General features: G+C 41.7%; 1 protein-coding gene across 12 annotated transcripts in view; it reads right to left on the bottom strand.

Moving 5' to 3' along the window:
• Positions 1-20,277, bottom strand: part of ELAVL4 (ELAV like RNA binding protein 4) — a 99,422-nt gene that overhangs the window by 17,673 nt on the left and 61,472 nt on the right. For all 12 annotated transcript variants that reach the window (XM_012434843.2, XM_012434842.2, XM_012434841.2 and 9 more), the window contains exon 3: positions 9,432-9,535. In XM_012434843.2, the coding sequence (XP_012290266.1) occupies positions 9,432-9,535 (104 nt within the window). The remainder of the gene's footprint in view (positions 1-9,431; positions 9,536-20,277) is intronic.

Genomic DNA, 20,277 nt, shown 5'->3' with positions numbered 1-20,277 from the left:
AAACAAAACCATGGTCACAGTTTTCTGAATATGTCCAGAAGATTTCTACTTCCATGTCTTTGTTTTGCTGTTTGTTCACCATCATGGCAAAATTAACTCCTGCCCATCTTTCTAGGTCCATACTGAATGACACCTCCTCCATGAGGCCCAGGCACAAATGACTCTCCTCTCCTTTGACTCCACCGAAGATACACGTTTCAGTGGCAGTAGTTACAGTTACCCTACCTCCCATTATAGGCGTCTGTGATAATACCTTACCTGCTATATGAGTCTGAGCATTCTCGTGATCTCCAGAGACCCCTGTGGCATCTAGTCTCAAAGCTTTACTGGGGCAAGAGCTCAAAAAAAATGCTCTCTCAATTGAAATGAAATGTATCATATACTTTATGCCGTGGATTTTAGTTTCTTTTCTAGGAGCTGACTCTGACATGATAAAGGAGCCAGAGAGAATCATGCAGTTAAAGAGAATGCAAGAATATCATAAGGGTCTCTGGCACACAGTAGGCCAGATAAGTATTTCTTTTTTTCTTTTCTTTTTTTTTTTTGAGATGGAGTTTCACTTTTGTTGGCCAGGCTGGAGTGCAATGGTACAATCTTGGCTCATCGCAACCTCTGCCTCCTGGATTCAAGCGATTCTCCTGCCTCAGCCTCCTGAGTAGCTGGCATTACAGGCACACGCCACCATGCCCGGCTATTTTTTTTTTTTTTTTTTTTTGTATTTTCAGTAGAGATGGGGTTTTTCTTCAGTAGAGACGGGGTTTCTCCATGTTGGTCAGGCTGGTCTTGAACTTCCGACCTCAGGTGATCCACGCACTTCAGCCTCCCAAAGTGCTGGGATTACAGGTGTGAGCCATCGTGCCCAGCCAAGTATTTCTTTTAAAGAATAAAAAAGATGTGATATAGATTCATGTGTCTTGCAACTTCTTTAAAAATACGTATCAAATTATTAAAGAGGCATACTTAGTATGCACTAAGTTCTCTCTGTCTGTCTAGTGGCCTCCAGAAGGGAGAGATGTGCTATGGCCTGGTTAGTGGAGTATCTGATTTTGGACTCAGGGCCCCAGATTCAGTTCCTTCACTAGACTGTAACTCCTGGCTCCAGCTTTACAAGACTGATACAATGACTATGGCTACCTGGAAGCTTCATAATACTTTCCCCTGTGCAAAGCTTTTTATATATGTTGCCCGAGTCTTAGTAAAATTCAGATTCATTCTTTACTCCCTTACTCATCTCTGAAACATGTAGATGGAAAAAAAGTCCTCCCCTCTCCTCATGTAATGTTCACCTTAGGGGTAGCACCATTCACCATCATCTTCATCTTGGGGAGCATTTCTTGAGCATCCACTGTAAGCTACGATTACCTACAAGTGAGATATCATTAGTTCCATTTTCCAGATGACAAACTCTGGCTCAGTGAGATCAAGTACTTATCCAAGGCACACAGCTGAACTAAGAGACAAACTGGGATATAATTCCATGTTCTGGGATGTTTCCACTATCCCACACTAACCCAGACAGCAAAATAAAAGCCGTGTGCTTGGCACAAACTGTTACTTTCCCTGAAAAGTTACCAAGCCAGAAAGATCACACTATAGTTCATTAGTTACACTGTTGAAGCTGGAAGGAATCATTTTACAGATGAGGAAACCAGCCCAGAGAAGTAAAGTAGGTTGCCCAAGTCATCCTTAGCAGTTTTTGACAGAGCTGGAACTTGACTCTCCACCTGAACTGAGAGCTCTTTCGAACAGACAAAAGGGGAGAAGGAAGAGGAGTGGGGTGCTCTATGATCAGCTCTATTATCACTGATGGACCAGCCATCCTGCCCAGAGGCTGCATGAGCACCATGGAAAAGTGATTCTTTAATCCTCAGGGCCACTGATGTTTTAGGCCAGCACTGTCCCACAGAATTTTCTGGGATCAGGAAAACATTCTATATCTGTTGTCTAATATAGGTAGCCATTAGCTACAAGTGGCTACTGAGCACTTAAAACATGCCTAGTGTGACTAAGAAAGTGAACTTTGAATTTTATTAAATTTTAATTATTTAAATTCAAATATAATCAGTCATATGTGGCTAGTGGCTACTATGCTGAACAGGGCAGCTCTACATCCAGAAATAACATAAAATTATAGCATCTTAGAGCTAGAAGGGACCTTTAGAATCATTTAGTCAAACTCCACTGAGGGGACGAAATCCCTTCTACATCACCCCTTATGACTTCTGATGATCGAAGCCTCAGTACCACCCAAGGCAAATATTCTACTCTGATAGCTACACAGGTTCTCTTCCCAGATTCTTGAAATATAGGATCAAACTAATGCCTCATGGTCACTGCAGAATTTTCTTGCCTAGAGAATAGAAAAGCAACCATTGTGAGGTGAATTTGTGGGTGCTGAGCCTTCTTTGCCATCTTTGTCATTCACCTTTAGACAACCTGCTAAAATGTGAAGCTGAGAATGAGACATAAGACACTAGGATGGGCTGACCAGAGTGGACAAGAAAGGACCACTATTTTCTGTGACATGGAGTCCACAATTTTCCCAACACAGCCAAGGCTACACTGGTTTTTTTTTTAAGCAGCTCACATCACACTGTTGGCTTCTTTTACATTTGCAGACAGCAGAAGCCCCTAGACCCCATTCCATGTACTTCTGAAAACCTGTCTTCCCAACCCATACCTGTCTAATTCCCTTTTTTGACGTGGACACAGGACACTATGAATGACCTTCAAGATACTGGGATCATATCAACTTCACTGAGCAGAGACAAGAAGGCAACAGTATTTCTCTCTCTCCAACTCCTAACCCTGTATTTGGAATGATTCACTCAAAGGAAGTGAACAGGGCACTGGGAAGCAGAGCAGCCAGATAAAATCTCCCACAAGAAAGAGAGGGCAGCTAGTACAAGTGGGGTAAACGTGTCTCTGGTTTCTGCTGGCACTGCCATGTGTTCTCTCTGGGTTCCCTGGGGATTCAGTGATCCAGCCGCCCCTGCTGACCTTGGCAGAGAAGTGTTCTCGCCCAGGCTCTGACTATAGCAGTAATGGAGGAGGAGAGAAAATGCCTTTTTATTATTAATAAGACTGAGGGAGGCAGTCTATCATTTCTGGGTGGGGTGATATCCGTCAGCAAAAAATGATCTGCTAACTCTCTGGGAAGCATTAAGAGCAGTGATAGGAGAAATAATTGCTTATGCTGAGTGCAAAGAAAAGATGCCTCAGCGGAATGGAGGCCCTTAGCAAGGCAGGTGGATGCAGGGAGGAGTGGGGGAGGTACAGCTCCCTGATGACCCCTGGCAAGAGAAAGAAGTGGGAGGGAAAAACTGGAACCTGCAAAGCTCAAGTGTGGAGAGATCCCCTGGAGGCACCATTAGTGCTATTAGAAGAAGAAAGCGAAAATGGTGAAGTGGTTAAGCAGCATCACAACAGGAAGAGGCAGAAATAAAGGAGCTCACTCTCCTTCCTGGAGAAGGAAGGTGTTTCCTTCTGAAAAGCCTTCCCGCACACACCTTCCCCTTTTCTAATCCTGCTCCCTCCAGAATTGGGCTGCTGCCTCCTGCCTAAGTGTCTTTCTTATTCTCTCACCTGCTGCCTGCCTGAGTGCTAACTCTCAGATTTGCTCAGAGTGGCAGGAGCAGCTCTTTTGCTCCTTCATCCCAGATCCAGTCCTGCAATCACCCACAAGACCTGTGCTCTGAAAATATTTTATTTAAAGTCATATGGCAATCATTTGAGAAATAGCTTAATGTAATTATTAGAAAAAGGTAAGTCACTAAGTCATTTGTGCACATATAATACAATGAAAAAAGGATGGAAACTGGCGGGGCACAGTGGCTCACACCTGTAATCCCTGCACTTTGGGAGGCCAAGGTGGGTGGATCACTTAAGGTCAGGAGTTTGAGACCAGCCTGGCCAACATGGTGAAACCCTGTCTCTACTAAAAATACAAAAAATTAGCTTGGTGTGGTGGCAGGTGCCTGTAATCCAGCTACTCAGGAGGCTGAGGCACAAGAATTGCTTGAACCCAGGAGGCGGAGGTTATAGTGAGCCGGGATCACGCCACTGCACTCCTGAGTGAGACTCTTTCTCAATTAAAAAAAAAAAAAGGATGGAAATATATAAAAATGTTAACACTATTGGTTTAGGATTGGCTGATATTGCCTTCATGGTATGATTCTGTATATCCCAAATTATTTACAAATAAGCATATTTTACTTTAAAAATGAGTGGATAAGGCTCTAATAGAGATGATGAAAACCAATGTCTAAGGCTGACAAAAACCTACCTCAGCAGCCTGAAAGCTCTGGTTTCATCTGCCAAACATTCTGTGGTGCATCATTGACAGATAAATTTTCTTGGAACTTTACTTTGACCAGATCTTTCGCTCACTCAAACCTTGCACAGCTCCCTGTCTCCCCAGTCCCAATATCAAATAGAAACCTCTGCAGCCCCATGATTGTCCTGTCCCACTGCTGTAGAGTTGGTCCTTTGCATGTCTGTGTCCCCCATGAGACACGAGCTTCTGGAGGCAGAGTCAGCAGTGAACACTTGTCTAATCCTACTCCTCACATTTAGGTCAAAACCCAAACCCCTCACATTCTATTTTGGATCACTTTTTACTGAGGGTTCTCAATGTAACTTGAACATCAATCCAAAACTTTGGTAAACATATTTCCTCCTTTGAAGGTATCGATTTTCTTTGTTCCTAATGAATATGACAGAGCTGGACCAAATGCAACTTCTCTTAAGTGATTCTTATTAAAAGGCTAAAGTTACAACGTAAATTCAGAAGCTGTTCTTTTGGAGCCCAAGAGAGGGTCAGATTTGGGAAAGGCATCAGGCATGGGGTCAAGGAGTACCAGGAATAATTTTTCAGAATCCACAGCCATTTCCAGAGTCTAAAATGATCCCTATCAGAGACGACTGGAGAAAACAATGCTAAACAGATGAATCCCAAACCCCTAAATGGGGCAAGTCATCTTCACTGGGCTCAGGGTTGAAACACTGAACAATGACCCAGTTTCCCAATTGGAGTTCCACATTGCTCTGGCAGGCTAGTGAATGTAAGCCCATGGTCCATACTCCGTGGCTCTCTGACACACATGGATGGAAGACTCTCTAGGGCACTAGGAAGACTCACTAGGCCATTTAGGGTTCACCTAAATCCAAGGACCTGGCACAGAGCTTGGAGAGCAGGGACCCAAGAAGAAATGAAGTCAGTTCTGTCCCTAGGTTGATGGCAGAAGCCCTGAGCCATGTCTGTTTACTAAAGAACCTGAAGGAGCCACACAATTCATTTGTTTGCTTTTTATATCTCCTTCCCATGTCAGAGAGTATAACCCATATGTGCACAGAGCCAAATACACACCCACACACCCTCACAGAAAATGCACGTGTTGCTGAGCAAGCAGGCAGTGTGACATTCCAACACTTACAACCTACTGCCAGAGAGTTATTTTTAAAACATTTTTTCTTACTCCATGTCTCACTTATAAATTGCGTGATCCTGGGTATGTCTCTAAACCTCCTTGGGCCTCAGTTTTCTCATTTGTATAAAGGAGCTAATAGTGCCTCCTGACAGGGCTATTTTAAGAACTAAGAGTTGATGTGTGTAAAGCACCTAACCTAGCTCCAGGGATATTTCAAAGATGAAATGATATCAAACATGTAAAAGGGTTATAACAGTATTGGACACAGAGTGAATACTCACTACAAGTTAGCATTACTATTATTATTTATTATTATTGTTTCAAGCTCATGCTAACACATTAAGCAACTCCTCTTCTGGCAGAATCCTTCAGAGGCTGTTTTGAAGCTAACTTGAGCTCCACTGCTGGCCTGTTGTATGGCTTTGAACAAGTCACTTCATGTCTCAGAGCCTGATCTCCAAGATGTGTGGTGGGAACTTCTTTCACTAAAGAGGTTATAACTCGATGAACAATTCCCCTAGAGTCACCATCCACACTATGCATTGGGAGCTTAATTACTCATCATGCTCTTTCTGTGCTTCAGTGCTGTGCCGATGCCTAGATTGCATGTACCTGGAGAACAGAGGTCTGGATTGCCCTCTGAATGCTGTCAGTATTCACACACAGTCACATAACACTGCCCCTAATAAAAGGGAAATGGATATTTGTTGACAGGGAACCATCATTTGTGGGTACCTCCTAGTACAGGTTCAGAAAACTTTATCAGAAATGGGACCACAGATTTTAAGATTTTGGAATATTTGCATGATACTGATTCAACATCCTTAATCTAAAAACTTGAAATCTGAAAGGCACCAATGAGCATTTTCTTTGGGTGTCATGTAGGTGCTCAAAAAGTTTCAAATTTTGAAACATTTTGGGTTTCAGATTTTCCAATTTGGGATGCTCAGCCTGTAGTGGCCCTGTAATGAGCCATTCACTACCAATTGGCAAAACAATGTTTTCATATTTAAATTTGAATTCATTTTTTTTTTTTGGTGGGGATGAGTTGGGGGGGGGTTTTGTAAACTGCCTGTCAAAAGGTCAATGATTACTTTCTGTTTGGCCCACCCACATAATTCTTAAAATTCTTTGAGTTATTTTCTAGCTTTTAAAAATTGGGAAATTGGCATTAAAAAAAATCTAGATTTTGATATATATTGAACAATCGGTAGACCTGGCAACAATCTGGGTTTAAACAGTTAGCAGCAGCAGCAGCAGAATAGCTGTCCTCTTTACTGCTCACTAGTCTCCACCACTCCCTGAGAGCTTTCCAGAACCTTCCCTGAATCCAGCTGTTAATCGTTAACCTTCACAGCTTTGGAAATAACTACTGGTTTGTCTGAACCTATTTTGTGCAGTACACTTAGAGTGTTTTGTAAAAAGCACTCCCGAAATTTGAAAAGGAGGGAGAAGAGAAATTTGACAAAAGTTCACAAACATGCACTAAATGGTCCTGAGACCTCTGTAATGCACATTTCCAAAGAAGATACTTGTTATTTTCCATATAGGCAAGTTATCTATTCCTTCATGGGTGTCAGAGCAAAGAGATAAATCTCAAGTCACTTATCAAAGCAAACTGAAGCGAGGTAAATAGTGGCCTGAAAGACAAAAAAGCAATTTAAAAAAATTAATAAATGATGAGACTATTAAACAGCACACAAAAGGGGTTTGCTTTTTTCTTCCTTTTAATATGATTTTCACCTTAAACATTGTGTCCCCTTAGAAAAGGGAAGAAAAGTTAATAAAGGAACCTATCACTCAAACTTAATTTTTAGTATGGCAAATAAACTACTTTAATGAAAGGGCTGAAATCCCCAGGTTTGCACATTAAATTTTCATTCGTAGTGGAGAATGGAAATTATTGATTCAGCCGTGGCATCGTGCATTTTGAATCCTACAGTGCCTCAGAAGCCCACATTATCACTGGGTGCAAATGTGTTGGCAGCGTTTTGATGCAGGTTGAGCACAGGGTGGATGTCGGGGGGGTGGAGAAAGGAATATAGATAACAGAAGGAGGCAGACTGGCTCTTTACAGAATGAAAATAATCAATGTTCCTTGTCTCTAAGATCCACTTAGATAAAGCATCTGATGGCATGATGGGCTAGGGGGTACCTCCTGAGACTAGAAAAACCAGATCTACTCAGTCTTTGGGGAAACCACAATGGCCTTATGGAATACTTAAAACAAAAAAAAAAAAAAGCAGAATAGAAGGTTGATTATTTGATCCTAAGCCCCTGGAGAAGAGTTGGGGTTTCAAGAAAACTGTAAAGAAAAGTACCTTTTTCAGTTCAAGGTCAGGGTGTCTGTCAAGGGAAGAGTAAACGTCTGACATTCTAATGCTGAACTAGATAGCACAGAAAATCAATCAAACCTACAAATACAGCTCTAGGTCTAGAGTGACCTCATCAAAGAGTCAGGTGACATGCACATCCAGTCTTTACTTAAAGCATGAAAATAGGTATATTTTTCCTTTGAAAGAAATTAATCCTCCTGCCTCTCAGAGGACTACCCCATAATTAAACAACTCTTGATTATTTCCCCATTAGAGAACTCATAGGAAATGATTCTAAGCATAGACTGAGACAGCCTGAATCGGGTCCATTTTGGGATCTTTGTGTACCAGGCTGTATGAGATCAGGGAAAGCAATCAACTTTAGAAATAAGCTAAACTCAATTGCAAAAGTAAAGCTGCTTAAAAAAGAAAGATAGATAATCACATATTCTAAAAAGAGAAAGGTTTTGCTTTGTTTTGATTACCTTCCAGCTAAGATTATCTTATACCAGTAGTCTCCTCTATCAGGCTGGATGTTGGAAAAGTAGCTTTGTTGGACTAAAAAGTTCTGGTTTTGTGTTTTCAGATGCTGAGAGCTGGTGCCATCTATAGATTTCCATTCTGGGAGAGGTTTCTCTTTTGTCCTACTTTGCGTCAGACCTGCTGTCGTGAGGATAAGAGCGCCCAGGAGACACTTCCCTGCAGTTTAATAGGCTATGAAAGATGGGGACTCATTAATTGGCTGGCAGCTGCCCCTAAACAGGATGCTGCCTGGAGGTGGGGGAAGAAAGGGAAGGAAGGCCAAGGAGGAGGCAGACCCCATCCACTAGACCACCACTGGCTGCCCAAGGGAATCCCCAAGGCAAACAGCACTACCTCCTGAAGGATCCCACAAGTGAAGTCTGAACTGAGAGCATGACTATCCAGTGAAAGAAACTTAAACCTCCTTCTGGAAGAGCAGGCTCTGGGTTATTGTATTTCTTTTTTAACTTAAAACAACCCTTCCTGAGATATTATCTACCCACCTGATTATTTTCAGATTGCTGAAATGTTACTTTTTCTGTTGTTCCCATACTATGTTCTCATCGATTTTATTATAGTACCTATCCCTCCCTATTACACTGGTGTGTTTATTTCTAACTAACGCTCCCTTTTCCAGTCTCGATTAGGAGAGTCCTAGCCACCCTTAGGTAAAGCCAAGCTGCAGCCTGGCACACAAATCCTCCTGACTCGGCCCTGCTACCTCCCATCCTCATCTTTTCACCTTCCTATCCAAACTTAGGCCACACTATTTATATGCTGTCCTGCTCACAACATCTTACATTTTCACAGCTTTGCATGCCCTGTTTCCTCTGCCTGGAACAGCTTCCTCGCCTCAGCTTTTTCCCTTGGCTCAGTTCCGGCCATCTTTGCAGACTCAGGCGCAGAGGCCCTCTTGATGGGGTCTTGAATCCCAAATATCCCATCTGCCCTCTTAACTGGAGGTCCCACAGCTTGTGGTCCCTTCCCTCTACTCAACCCTCACCTCACTCTTCTGTAATACTCATTTAGTACAGTTGATGGTAAATGTTCTTTGAATAAATCAAGAGCACTGCTTCCAGCCCCCACAAAGCCTGGATTTATTAGATCAACAGAACGAAATTTAACCAGTGCCTCCTGAACCAGGGGCCAGTACATCACCTCTTACCTTTATGGTTTTGGTCTGGAGTCTGAGTCCATTTAAAGTGTTGATGGCTTTCTCTGCATCCTTTGGATCAATATAGTTAACAAATCCATACCCTAAACTCTGTCCTGTGGAAATATTAAAAAGAGAGAGAGAAAGGGGGAGAGAGAGAGAGAGAGAGAGAGAGAGAGAGAGAGACAGAGATAGAGAAAGAGAGAGAGAGAGAGCTTGCTCAGTATCTTTATAGAGGTAACACTTCCCACTGCAGTGAGTCAAAACTCTCCTTTGGTATACAGTTCCTCTTACACCAGGGTTTACCCCCAGACTGAGAGGTTTCCAATTCCTCCAACTCTCACTCTCATTGGCTTTTAAACTTTAGGAGCTGTGCAAGCTAAAACTGGGTAAGTACCCCTGCACAGCAACACAAGACATATACAAGTGTCCACATAATCAGGAAGAGGCAGGACATGGTAGTGGAAAGAGAACAGGTGTGGTTTGTCAGAAGAGACTTAAACTGGAGTCCTAGAGCTTTCCCTATCAGCTGTGTGACTCTGTAAAGAAGTCATTTAATCTCTCTCCCCCTCCCACCTCTAATTACTATTCTGGAGATGACTGCACTTACCTCAGGTAGGTTTGAGAGAGTGAGAGATTGTATACAAAATGCCTACCACGTACATTGCCTAGACTGGAGTAGGTGCTCAACAAAAGACAGCTATGCTCTGCTCAGGCCTGTGCTGAGCAGAGCATATTTGGGGCGAGTGCTGGACTATTGCCTCGGTCATGGCAGCCACACCCAGAGGGATGTAGCAAGATTTGAGTAGCTAAGACTGGAGAGGTGTATAGTGAAGGATGTAGGCATGGCTAGAATTTAAAGCAGTTGCTACAAATCATTTCTTTACTCTCATCATCCCCTGAGCCAAAGACCAATAAAGAAAAAGGAGAGGGGGTTTCTACTGGAAAGAGCTAGGAAGCTCCTAAAACAAAGGGAAGAGTGCAAACACACTCTGCAAGAGGATTTAGCTACTTCAGGTGGAGATGGCATCAACTTGTCTGCAAAGAGAGGTAGCAAGTGACAGGGCTCCCTCCAAGTGAAATAAAAATAATGTGCTTGCAATCGTGCCACTGATTATAAATAGTCCATCAGCTCTGCCATGTGTCATCAGCCAGAAATATCATTAGGAAACTTTACATTTTCTGACATACCCTTTAAGAAACACAGAGCTTGGGGTGGCTGCAAAACCAGCTTGAACTTCCTCGGCAATGTTATTGATTTGTGGGCGGCAGCAGAGCCGAAGGGGAGGAAAATGACAGGACGTCACATGTCAGCAAAGACTGATTACATAAAGCTCTCTTTGGAGTACCGGGGCCAGGGCTGGGAGATAATACAGCAAAAAGCCTGCCATGTCCTGGTGACAGGAGCCCATTTCAGCGGCCAAAAAATCTTTCCAACAGCTTCTGTTTTGCTGGTAAATGTCTGTGTTTGTGTTGGTTGTAGGAGGAAACCTGGGAAAACAAGTTGGGTTCTGGATCAGAAAATGGGTGACTTTGTTATAGGATGGAGCAAAGAGAATCACAAGAAAGCTCAATGGCATTTAACCCCCAAATGGAAAACCCAAAATGACAACACCTTCCATTAGGATATTCCTTTGTTTCGGAAGAACAGGGTGAGAAGAAGAAAGACAGGGGCAAACTTTACCAGACATGCCCTTCACCAGCCAGGATTAGTAACTGAAGAGGAAGGAGAGAAGGCTGGGCGCACGCCAGCTGCTGGGACCCTTCTCTTTCCATCTCACTGTGTAAGTATGGTGTGTGAGTGGTGTGTGTGTGTGGGGGGGTGGGTGGTGAATTAGAAGACCCTGCCACATGTTCCAAGAAATTTCATTTTGCAAATACAAAGACTAATTTCATTGGTTTAAAAATATCATTTATCCTAAATTTGGCTCCACCTCATCAAACCTAGCTAAATAATTCGCCTAATTAAATCAATTTTCATCATGCAGATTTCTCAGTCATATTTACGTTGCATATGCAAGGAGCTTTAAAAATTGCTGTACTAAAGTATTCCTATAATCACTTTTTAAAAACAGTCATTCACCAAGTTAAGCTGCTTTTAAAGAGCATTTTTAAAACAATTATCTCAATGATAAACCTTATGTATAAGTTCTAGGAAACTGATCAGATGGTCAATCTATCCAGCCCAATTTAACTTGTGTAAAATTAGAATAAATTATGAAAAATATAAACAAAACACTCACCACTTAACAGCAAACATTAGACCTAACTCACATTGAAATAGTACTTGATTTACTATACTGATGGAATATATGTGGAGGAATCATGCTTACCAGTGGTACATGCTCCTGATACACTATCCATCTTTCTAAAATTACTCATATATTGATGAAAATCTAAAATAAATAATGGCTGTAATTTTTGCATTCTATATTTTATCTTTGTTTTAGACCTTTGCTTCTGGAGGAAGGAAAACACGTTCAAGTCCTAGGAAGATTCTGAAGGTCAAGTGAGGGAAAGGAGCCCTGTCCAGCAAGATGTATCATGTCAAGCCACCTGCCTGTATCAATCCCAAATCCACCATCACCTTAGTTCCTGACTGCAATTAGCACAACTGTGTTATCATCACCTGCTCTAGCTTTAGAGAGAGACAGCATTTAACATCAAGAATGAGGATGCTTTTGGGAAAAAGAAAAAAAACAGATGAACATCGTTTCAGAAAGGAGGAGGAAAAAAAGATGACGACTCTCCTTGATATAAAGTGACAAACTGCAAGCTCTAAAACAGAACATTGCATTGAACAAGAGAAGGACAGAGGCAGAAAAACTTGCCTGTGAATTGAAAGATATGAGATAAACTGGCAGCACAATGAAACTACCTGTGGTTAGCCTAGTTCATGAACAGGTTTTCTTAACATGGTTCTCACCATCATAGGAGTCCAGCTAAGTCTAATAAAAAATACTCTATGGATCTAAGCATTCTCTTTTAACATGCCCTAGAGAGGATTAAATCTCTAAGTAGAAAATATAAAAATCCAAGCTTTACTTCTTTTAGAAACTATTTCAGTAGTAGAGGAGAGTAAAATGAGGAAAAATTTAATGTTTTAATTTTGGTTACCATATATTTATTGGTGATGGGTTTTAGATTTGCGGTTCTGTATGTAAGTGTATCTAGAAAAAAATAGATGAAACACATTCACGAAAAATACCAACGCTTTTTCTATGGGGACCAAGAGAAATCCTATACTGGGAGGGCCTAAGGGATGCAGTCCGGAGCCTAGAGCTAGTGTGTATGCATCTGCATTCCGGAAAGAATATGTTTTTATTATTCATTTTTTTCCAAATATCTACATCTTCTCCCTTTATCAGCAGTAGCAAGATTTGAGAATACAGGAATGGCAACGGTATTTTCAGAACATAAAATTAAAACAAACTTTATTTTTATTCCCAATTTATGAGTTTATTTTGATGGGAAGTTGAATAACTAAAAAGGAAATCACTGAAGTTATGTTTATTGAATCATATTTATTTAAAAAATAAGATGTTATGAAATTAAGACTGTCTCCAAAATTTAGAAACTATAGTGAACATTTGGCTCCTTGGTGCCCAGGTGACCCACAACCCTTACTGTGACCAGTGCCTAATAATCCTTCCAGCAGGCATGGGTGAGTGGTCCCCAGTTACCATGCATGGGCAGGAAATACATTCTTGGCAGTTTGAGATGAAAACTTATAATTCAGAATGTACTTTCCAAGAGAAAACTGCTATACACAATGGCTACACTTTAAAGCAAATTTAATTCAAATACTCTGAGAGTATTTTGAATTAAACAGGTTTTTGTGTTTAACAAGCTGTTCTTAAATCTGAACTTCAACATTTTATAAAGCATAGGCACATGCACACACAACACAAATACACAATGTCTCCTCCTACTATGAAAGGGCAACATCTTTATTCTGTTATAATAATTTGTATATCTAAATTTTCCCCTTAGAAACCAAACACATCTTCTCATAATAACTAGCTCCTACAAGTTTGCATCCTTGCACATAGTAAGTAATCAACAAATGCTTGATAAATGAAAGAATGGATGTATGCATTTGTACTAATCCTCCATTTCTGAAAGCATATGACTGGAATGTTTTCTAAGTTTGGGGGAAGAAGGGGAAAAGAGGAGGTACCCGGGGAATTAATTTTGGATTTGTAAGAAAGAAAAAACACAACAAACTGACTCTGGGGATTGGAAAATAAAACACAAACAAGGAATGTCCTGGGTAGGTTCTCCTCTGGCCACAGGTCAGATGAACAACAAAAATCACCCTTGTCCACCTTTCCACAGAGATTCTGAGTGTACAGAATGCTCTCCCATCCTTCTATGCATCTGATTCTCACAACAACCCTGTGTGAGAGATAATCATCATTTTATAAATGTGGAAATTGAAGCTCAGAGAAAATGGTGATTTGCCTAAGATCACAGAGCTAGATCCTAGTCTGGATCAAGGGTTAGAAAACTTTTTTATGTACAGGGCAAGACAGTAAATAGTTTAGGCTTGATAGGTCTTATGCTCCCTGACAACTCTGCCATTGTGCAGCAGCCGTAGACAGTATATAAACAAATGAGTGTGGTTGTGTTCCAATAAAACTTTATCTAGAAAAACAGGCAGTTGGCCCAGTTTGGCCCATGAGCTGCAGTTTGCTGATCTTCTGGTCTAGATCTTTTGACTTCAAATACTGTACCCTCTGCCATAACCAGTTATTCCATTTGAGCTACAATGTTATTATAATAACAATGATTCTGAGGCCCTGAAATATGTCAGAGGCTTCTGAATCAGCTATGAAAAAGTAAATTATCTCCAGTGGTCTGTGTTAAGCATTTTTGTTTTATTTAATCTCTAGAAAATGTTGAGCGCATAGCTGGTTATAACCCTTTATTTTCCCAGCCATTCTGGATAGACGCAGCTTTTCCTTGCCTTTAGGGTCCTGGGGATTATTCGGATCCTGACATCCTCATGGTTGATGGATGCAGAGAGAAGCTGGCCAGAAGGAACCTCAGCATTTCTGCACTGCCAATCTGCACACCTTGCTCTTTCTCTCTTTAAAAACTATCACTCTCCAGAAACTGAATAGTTACTCCCCTCATCTGCAAATCCCCTGAGAAGGCAGCCATATGGGTAGCTGCTGTTGAAAACTTCTGAGTTGAATAAGGAATTTTTATGGATGTAGAACCCCTAGCTCAGGCTGAAATCCTGTTCTCAAAGCACATGATAAAATCCCCAGTCACCTCAAGATCACCTGCATGACGATAATCCACATACTAGGTTAATTGCAGCCAACTCCATATCCTAGGACTCCTTCACTGCCCATTCTGAGACATCTTTCCTGCTTTCGGCTGCCTCAGATCTACCCAAACACACCCAAGAAAGGGTCAGATGAATGGTTGTTACTGCACATGTATCAATGTGCGTGTGGTTCAAAACTACTTTCTGTATAACCTTGGTTAAGTCATTTAAGCTTTATCAGCATGCTCTCTAATCTGGAAAAATAGGGATAATCCCTTAATTCTCACAATCAAAGAATCACTGTGAAGATTACATTAACATTGGGACTAATAGCAGCTACAATTTATTTATTTAGTGCCTACTTTGTGCCAGGCACTGTGCTAACTGGCTTATTAATGTTACCTCGTTTAATTCTGTGTGAAATAGGTATCATCAGGCCCACTGTGCAGATAAGAAAAGTGAGGCTTGAGAAACGTTAAATAACCTGTCAAAGTCAACCAGCAAGTAGGCTCCAAGGCTAGAATTTGAATAAACTGAAGTCTGTTGGATCTCTCAGTTCATGCTTTCTCTCTGCAGGGGCTGGCCTGAGTGCAAGTGTCCAGCAGGGTGTCTGGCATCAGGCAGGTACTCAAGGGGATGCATTCACCCTGCATTGTGGGTCTCTTTTCCTTTGTAACACACTGACTGGGGATGCCTTGGGTTCTAGAGCACCTCTGACTATTCCATCCCATCCCACCTCTGCGAGGCTTACAATGAGTCTTGGCTTTTTTCCTGCAAGCCCAGTGTTACTACAGCCAACTAGTCAGAGGATTTATTTTCTTTTGGTCATTCACACAATTTCCTCAAACTAAGTATGTAGGTTTTTTGTATTTGTTTTTGTTTTTTTGACTCATTCCATTGCCCCAGCTGGAGTACAGTGGCATGATCATAGCTTACTGCAGCCTCAAACTCCTGGGCTCCTGATCCTCCCACCTCAGCCTCCAGGGTAGCTGAGATTACAGGCACATGCCACCACACCTGGCTAAATTTATTTATTTATTTAAGAAATTGGGTCTTGTTTTGTTGCTCAGCCTGGTCCCAAACTAAGCGCTCCTCCTGCCTCGGCCTCTCAAAATGTTGGGATTACAGGCCACCATGCCCAGCTTAAGTATGGTTTAAAACCTTGCTACTCAAGGTGTGGTTCCTGTATCAGCGTCACTGGCATCACCTAGGGACTTGTGAGAAATGCAGATCTTCAGGTCCCATCCCAGACCTATTGAATCAAAGCCTGTATTTCCACAAAATCCTCAGGTAAGTCAAATACACATGAAAGATTAAGAAGTACTAGTTTAAAGTATGACAAGAAACACTGGAAAGAAAGGGACTTGGAGTTGGTCAGACGTGTGTCTGAATCCCAGTTCTTCAATTTACTGCTGTGTGACTCTGGCTAAGCTTAATTAACCTTCTTGTGCTTTGGTTTCTGGAGATACTACACACCCAACTCATGGTAACCGAGAAGGGAAGTTCTGATGGGAAAGCTCTCCAGATTTCTTGGTATATGCTATTTCTTTTTGCCCCCAAATTTTCCATTCCGACTTTGCCTCTTTCTGCTTCAATAATCTCATTTATAAAATGGGATTAATATTACGTTTTTTTAAGGGGTTAATAGGAGGAATAAAAGTGATAATGCATCTAAAGCGACTGGCATATAACAGATGCTCAATAGATGTTGGTTCCTTTTCCTTCTTCTCTCATGCCCCATGAGATACTGCCTGACACTACTGCCTATGTGAATGTTATTCCTCAATGAAACTGCTACCGTTTTGAAGGTAGAGACTGATTCTGATGCCTTTCTTTTACGTTGGAGCACACAAATCCCACATATAACAGGCACACAAATCCCACATATAACTGACACCTACCACATGCTAGACACTATGGGTAGATTCCCAAATGACCAAAAAATTGTTTCTGCATTCAGAGAGCTTATAATGTAGAAGGGAAAGAGAGGTATAAAAACTAATTATAGCCCAGCAAAAAAAATACATATAACAGGTATTTTTCTTTTAAAGCTATATATAAGAACAGAGAAGAAGTTGAAATTGATTCTGACTGAGAAGAGTAGGGAGGGCTTCATGGAGGTAGATACATTTGAGCTGGGCTTTGAAGATAAAGCAGAGTTTTTATAGCGTTCCCCTATCACATGGATGATATTCCAACTTGAGGGGGGAATCCAAGTACTACATTTATCCCATAGATACTTAGTGAGCATGTGTTATGTGCCAGGCATATTCCATTCACCTACTTGGTTTCTGCCATCACTGGATTTATATTCTGATTGGGGTTGAGAGAGATGGACAAGAAATACACAAATAAATATGACATCTGTTAGATGATAGTGAGTTGCAGGGAGAAAATAAAGCTGAGAAGGAGGAAAGGCAGTGTAGGGGTGGAGTTGTGATTTTTAAATAGGTATGATGGTTAATACTGTCAACTTGATTAGATTGAAGGTTGATCCTAGGTGTGTCTGGGAAGGTGTTGCCAAAAGAGATTAACATTTGAGTCAGTGGGCTGGGAAAGACAGATCCACCCTTAATCTGGTGGGAACAATCTAATCAGCTGCCAGCAAATATAAAGCAGGAAGAAAAATGTAAAAAGGAGAGACTGGCCCAGCCTCCCAGCCTAAATCTTTCTCCCATGCTGATGCTTCCTGCCGTCGAACATCTGACTACAAGTTCTTCAGTTCTGGGACTTGGACTGGTTCTCCTCGCTCCTCAGCTTGCAGACATCCTATTGTGGGACCTTGTAATCATGTAAGTTAATACTTAATATTAACTCCCCTTGTTACATATATACATATATCTCTATTCTATTAGTTTTGTCCCTCTAGAGAACCCTGACCAATACAGATTTTGGTTTTAGGAGTGGTTCTAGAGGAAAACAATATTAAGGATAGAGTTCTTTTGTTGGTTTTGGGGTTTCTTGAGTTGGCTGCTTAATATGATTAGACCCTAAAATATCCTAAGGACTCTATTTCTAATAGTATGGAGAACAATGGTAGTCCTTGGTGTGAACTGTTTAGAGAGTTATGCAAAATAAATGCATTTGATATTCCTGACTCACCGCTCATGAAAGGCAAGTTTAGTGACTCTATATATAATACCTTTGACTGTATGTGGAGAACCAAGAAACATAACGAAGCCGATTGGTTGCTCCTAAGTTCAGTGGACACAGTGATGAAAGAAAATGATGAACTCAGGGATTCCGTCTCCCAGCTTCAGAAGCAGATACTGAGCCTCAAATCTGCTAAGATTGCCCTGAGTGAGAGTCTTATCTCCTATAGAGAAAGAGCTGAAATTGTGGAAAAACAGACACAAGCTCTTATCATGTGAGTGGCTGACCTGCAACTAAAGATGCATGCGCAGCGTCACCAGGTACCTATTGCTAAAGTGAGGGCATTGATTGGAAAAGAATGGGACCCTCAAACTTGGAATGGGGATGTGTGAGAAGATCCTAATGAAGCTGGGGACACTCCTGCTACCCTGCCTTTTCTTCCTCAGCTTGCACCAATGGCCTCATGGGGAGTTCCCTATGATCAGTTGACAGAGAAAGAGAAGACTAAGGCCTGGTTTACAGATGGTTCTGCACCATATGCAGGAATCACACAAAAGTGGACAGCTGCAGCACTACAGCCCCTTTCTAGGACATCCCTGAAGGACAACAGTGAAGGGAAATCTTCCCAGTGGACAGAACTTTGAGCAATGCACCTGGATGTGCACTTTTCATAGCAGGAGAAATGGCCAGATGTGTCATTATATATTGATTTGTGGGCTGTAGCCAATGGTTTGGCTAGATGGTCAGGGACTTGGAAGAAGCATGATTGGAGAATTGGTGACAAAGAAATTTTGAGAGAGGTATGTGGATGGACCTCTCTGAGTGGTCAAAAACTGTGAAGATATTTGTATCCCATGTGAGTTCTCACCAAGGGGTAACCTCAGCAGAGGAGGATTTTAATAATCAAGTAAACAGAATGGCCCATTCTGTGGACACCACTCAGCCTCTTTCCCCAGCCACCCCTGTCATTGCCCAATGGGCCTATGAACAAAGGTGGCAGGGATGGAGGTAATGTATGGGCTCAGCAACATGGACTTCCACCCACCAAGGCTGACCTGGCTATAGCCACTCCTGAGTGCCCAATTTGCCAGCAGCAAAGACCAACATCAAGCCTTTGATATGGCACCATTGCTCGGGGTGATTAGCCAGCCTGGGGGTGATTAATCAACCTGGTGGCAGGTTGATTATATTAGACCTCTTCCATTATGGAAAGGGCTGAGGTTTGTCCTCACTGGAACAGACACTTACTCCAGATATGGGTTTGCCTATCCTGCACACAATGCTTCTGCCAAGACTACCATCTGTGGACTCACAGAATGCTTTATCCATCATCATGGTATTCCACACAGCGTTGCCTCTGACCAAGCACTCACTTTATGGCTAAAGAAGTGCAGCAGTGGGCTCATGCTCATGGAATTCCACTGGTCTTACCATGTTCCCCATCATCCTGAAGCAAATGGATTGATAGAATGGTGGAATGTTCTTTGAAGTCACAATTACAACACCAACTAGGTGACGATACTTTGCAGGGCTGGGGAAAAGTTCTCCAGAAGGCCATGTATGCTCTGAATCAGCATCTGATATATGGTACTGTTTCTCCCATAGCTCCAGAATTCACAATTCCAGGAATCAAGGGGTGGGAGTGGAAGCGGCACCACTCACCATCACTCCTAGTGATCCACTAGCAAAATTTTTGTTTCCTGTTCCTGCAATACTATGTTCTGCTGGCCTAGAGGTCTTAGTTCCAGATTGTGGAATGCTGCCAACAAGAGACACAACAATGATTCCATTAAACTGGAAATTAAGATTGCCGCCTGGACACCTTGGGCTCCTCCTACCTTTAAGACAACAGGCTAAGAAGGAAGTTACAGTGTTGGCTGGGGTGATTGACCCGGACTATCAGGATGAAATCAGTCTATGAAGGTAAAGAAAAGTGTGCATGGAATACAGGAGATCCAGTAGGGTATCTCTTAGTATTACATGCCCTGTGATTAAGGAAACTACAACAGCCCAATCCAGGCAGGACTACAAATGGCCCAGATCCCTCAGGAATGAAGGTTTGGGCTACTCCTCCAGGAAAAAAAAAAAACATGATCTGCTGAGGTGCTTGCTGAAGACAAAGGGAATACAGAATGGGTAGTAGAAGGTAGTCATCAATACCAGCTATGATCACATGACCAGCTGCAGAAACAGAGATTGTAATTGTCATGAGTATTTCCTCCTTCTCTGCTAAAAACATGTTTGTGCAGGTATACACTTGTACTAAGAAAAATCTTTATTTTATTTCCTTTTCCTTTATCATGCAACATAAGATTTATTGACTTCATATCAGCATTTAAGTATTGTTAACTGTATGTAATTGTAATGGAATTTGGGTTGGGGATTGGTGTGTTTCTGGTTGTTTGAACACACAAACACCTAACATAATTATGTTAGGTATAATCATGACCTTATTATTGTCTTTATTTAAAGATTATGTATGACCTC

This window comes from Aotus nancymaae, unplaced genomic scaffold (genome assembly GCF_030222135.1).
Source record: "Aotus nancymaae isolate 86718 unplaced genomic scaffold, 86718_ANA_hifiasm-v0.15.2.pri h1tg000007l, whole genome shotgun sequence".
Classification (NCBI taxonomy): domain Eukaryota; kingdom Metazoa; phylum Chordata; class Mammalia; order Primates; family Aotidae; genus Aotus; species Aotus nancymaae.
Note: the sequence above shows the minus strand (reverse complement) of the source record. Positions and strands in the feature narration are given on the sequence as shown.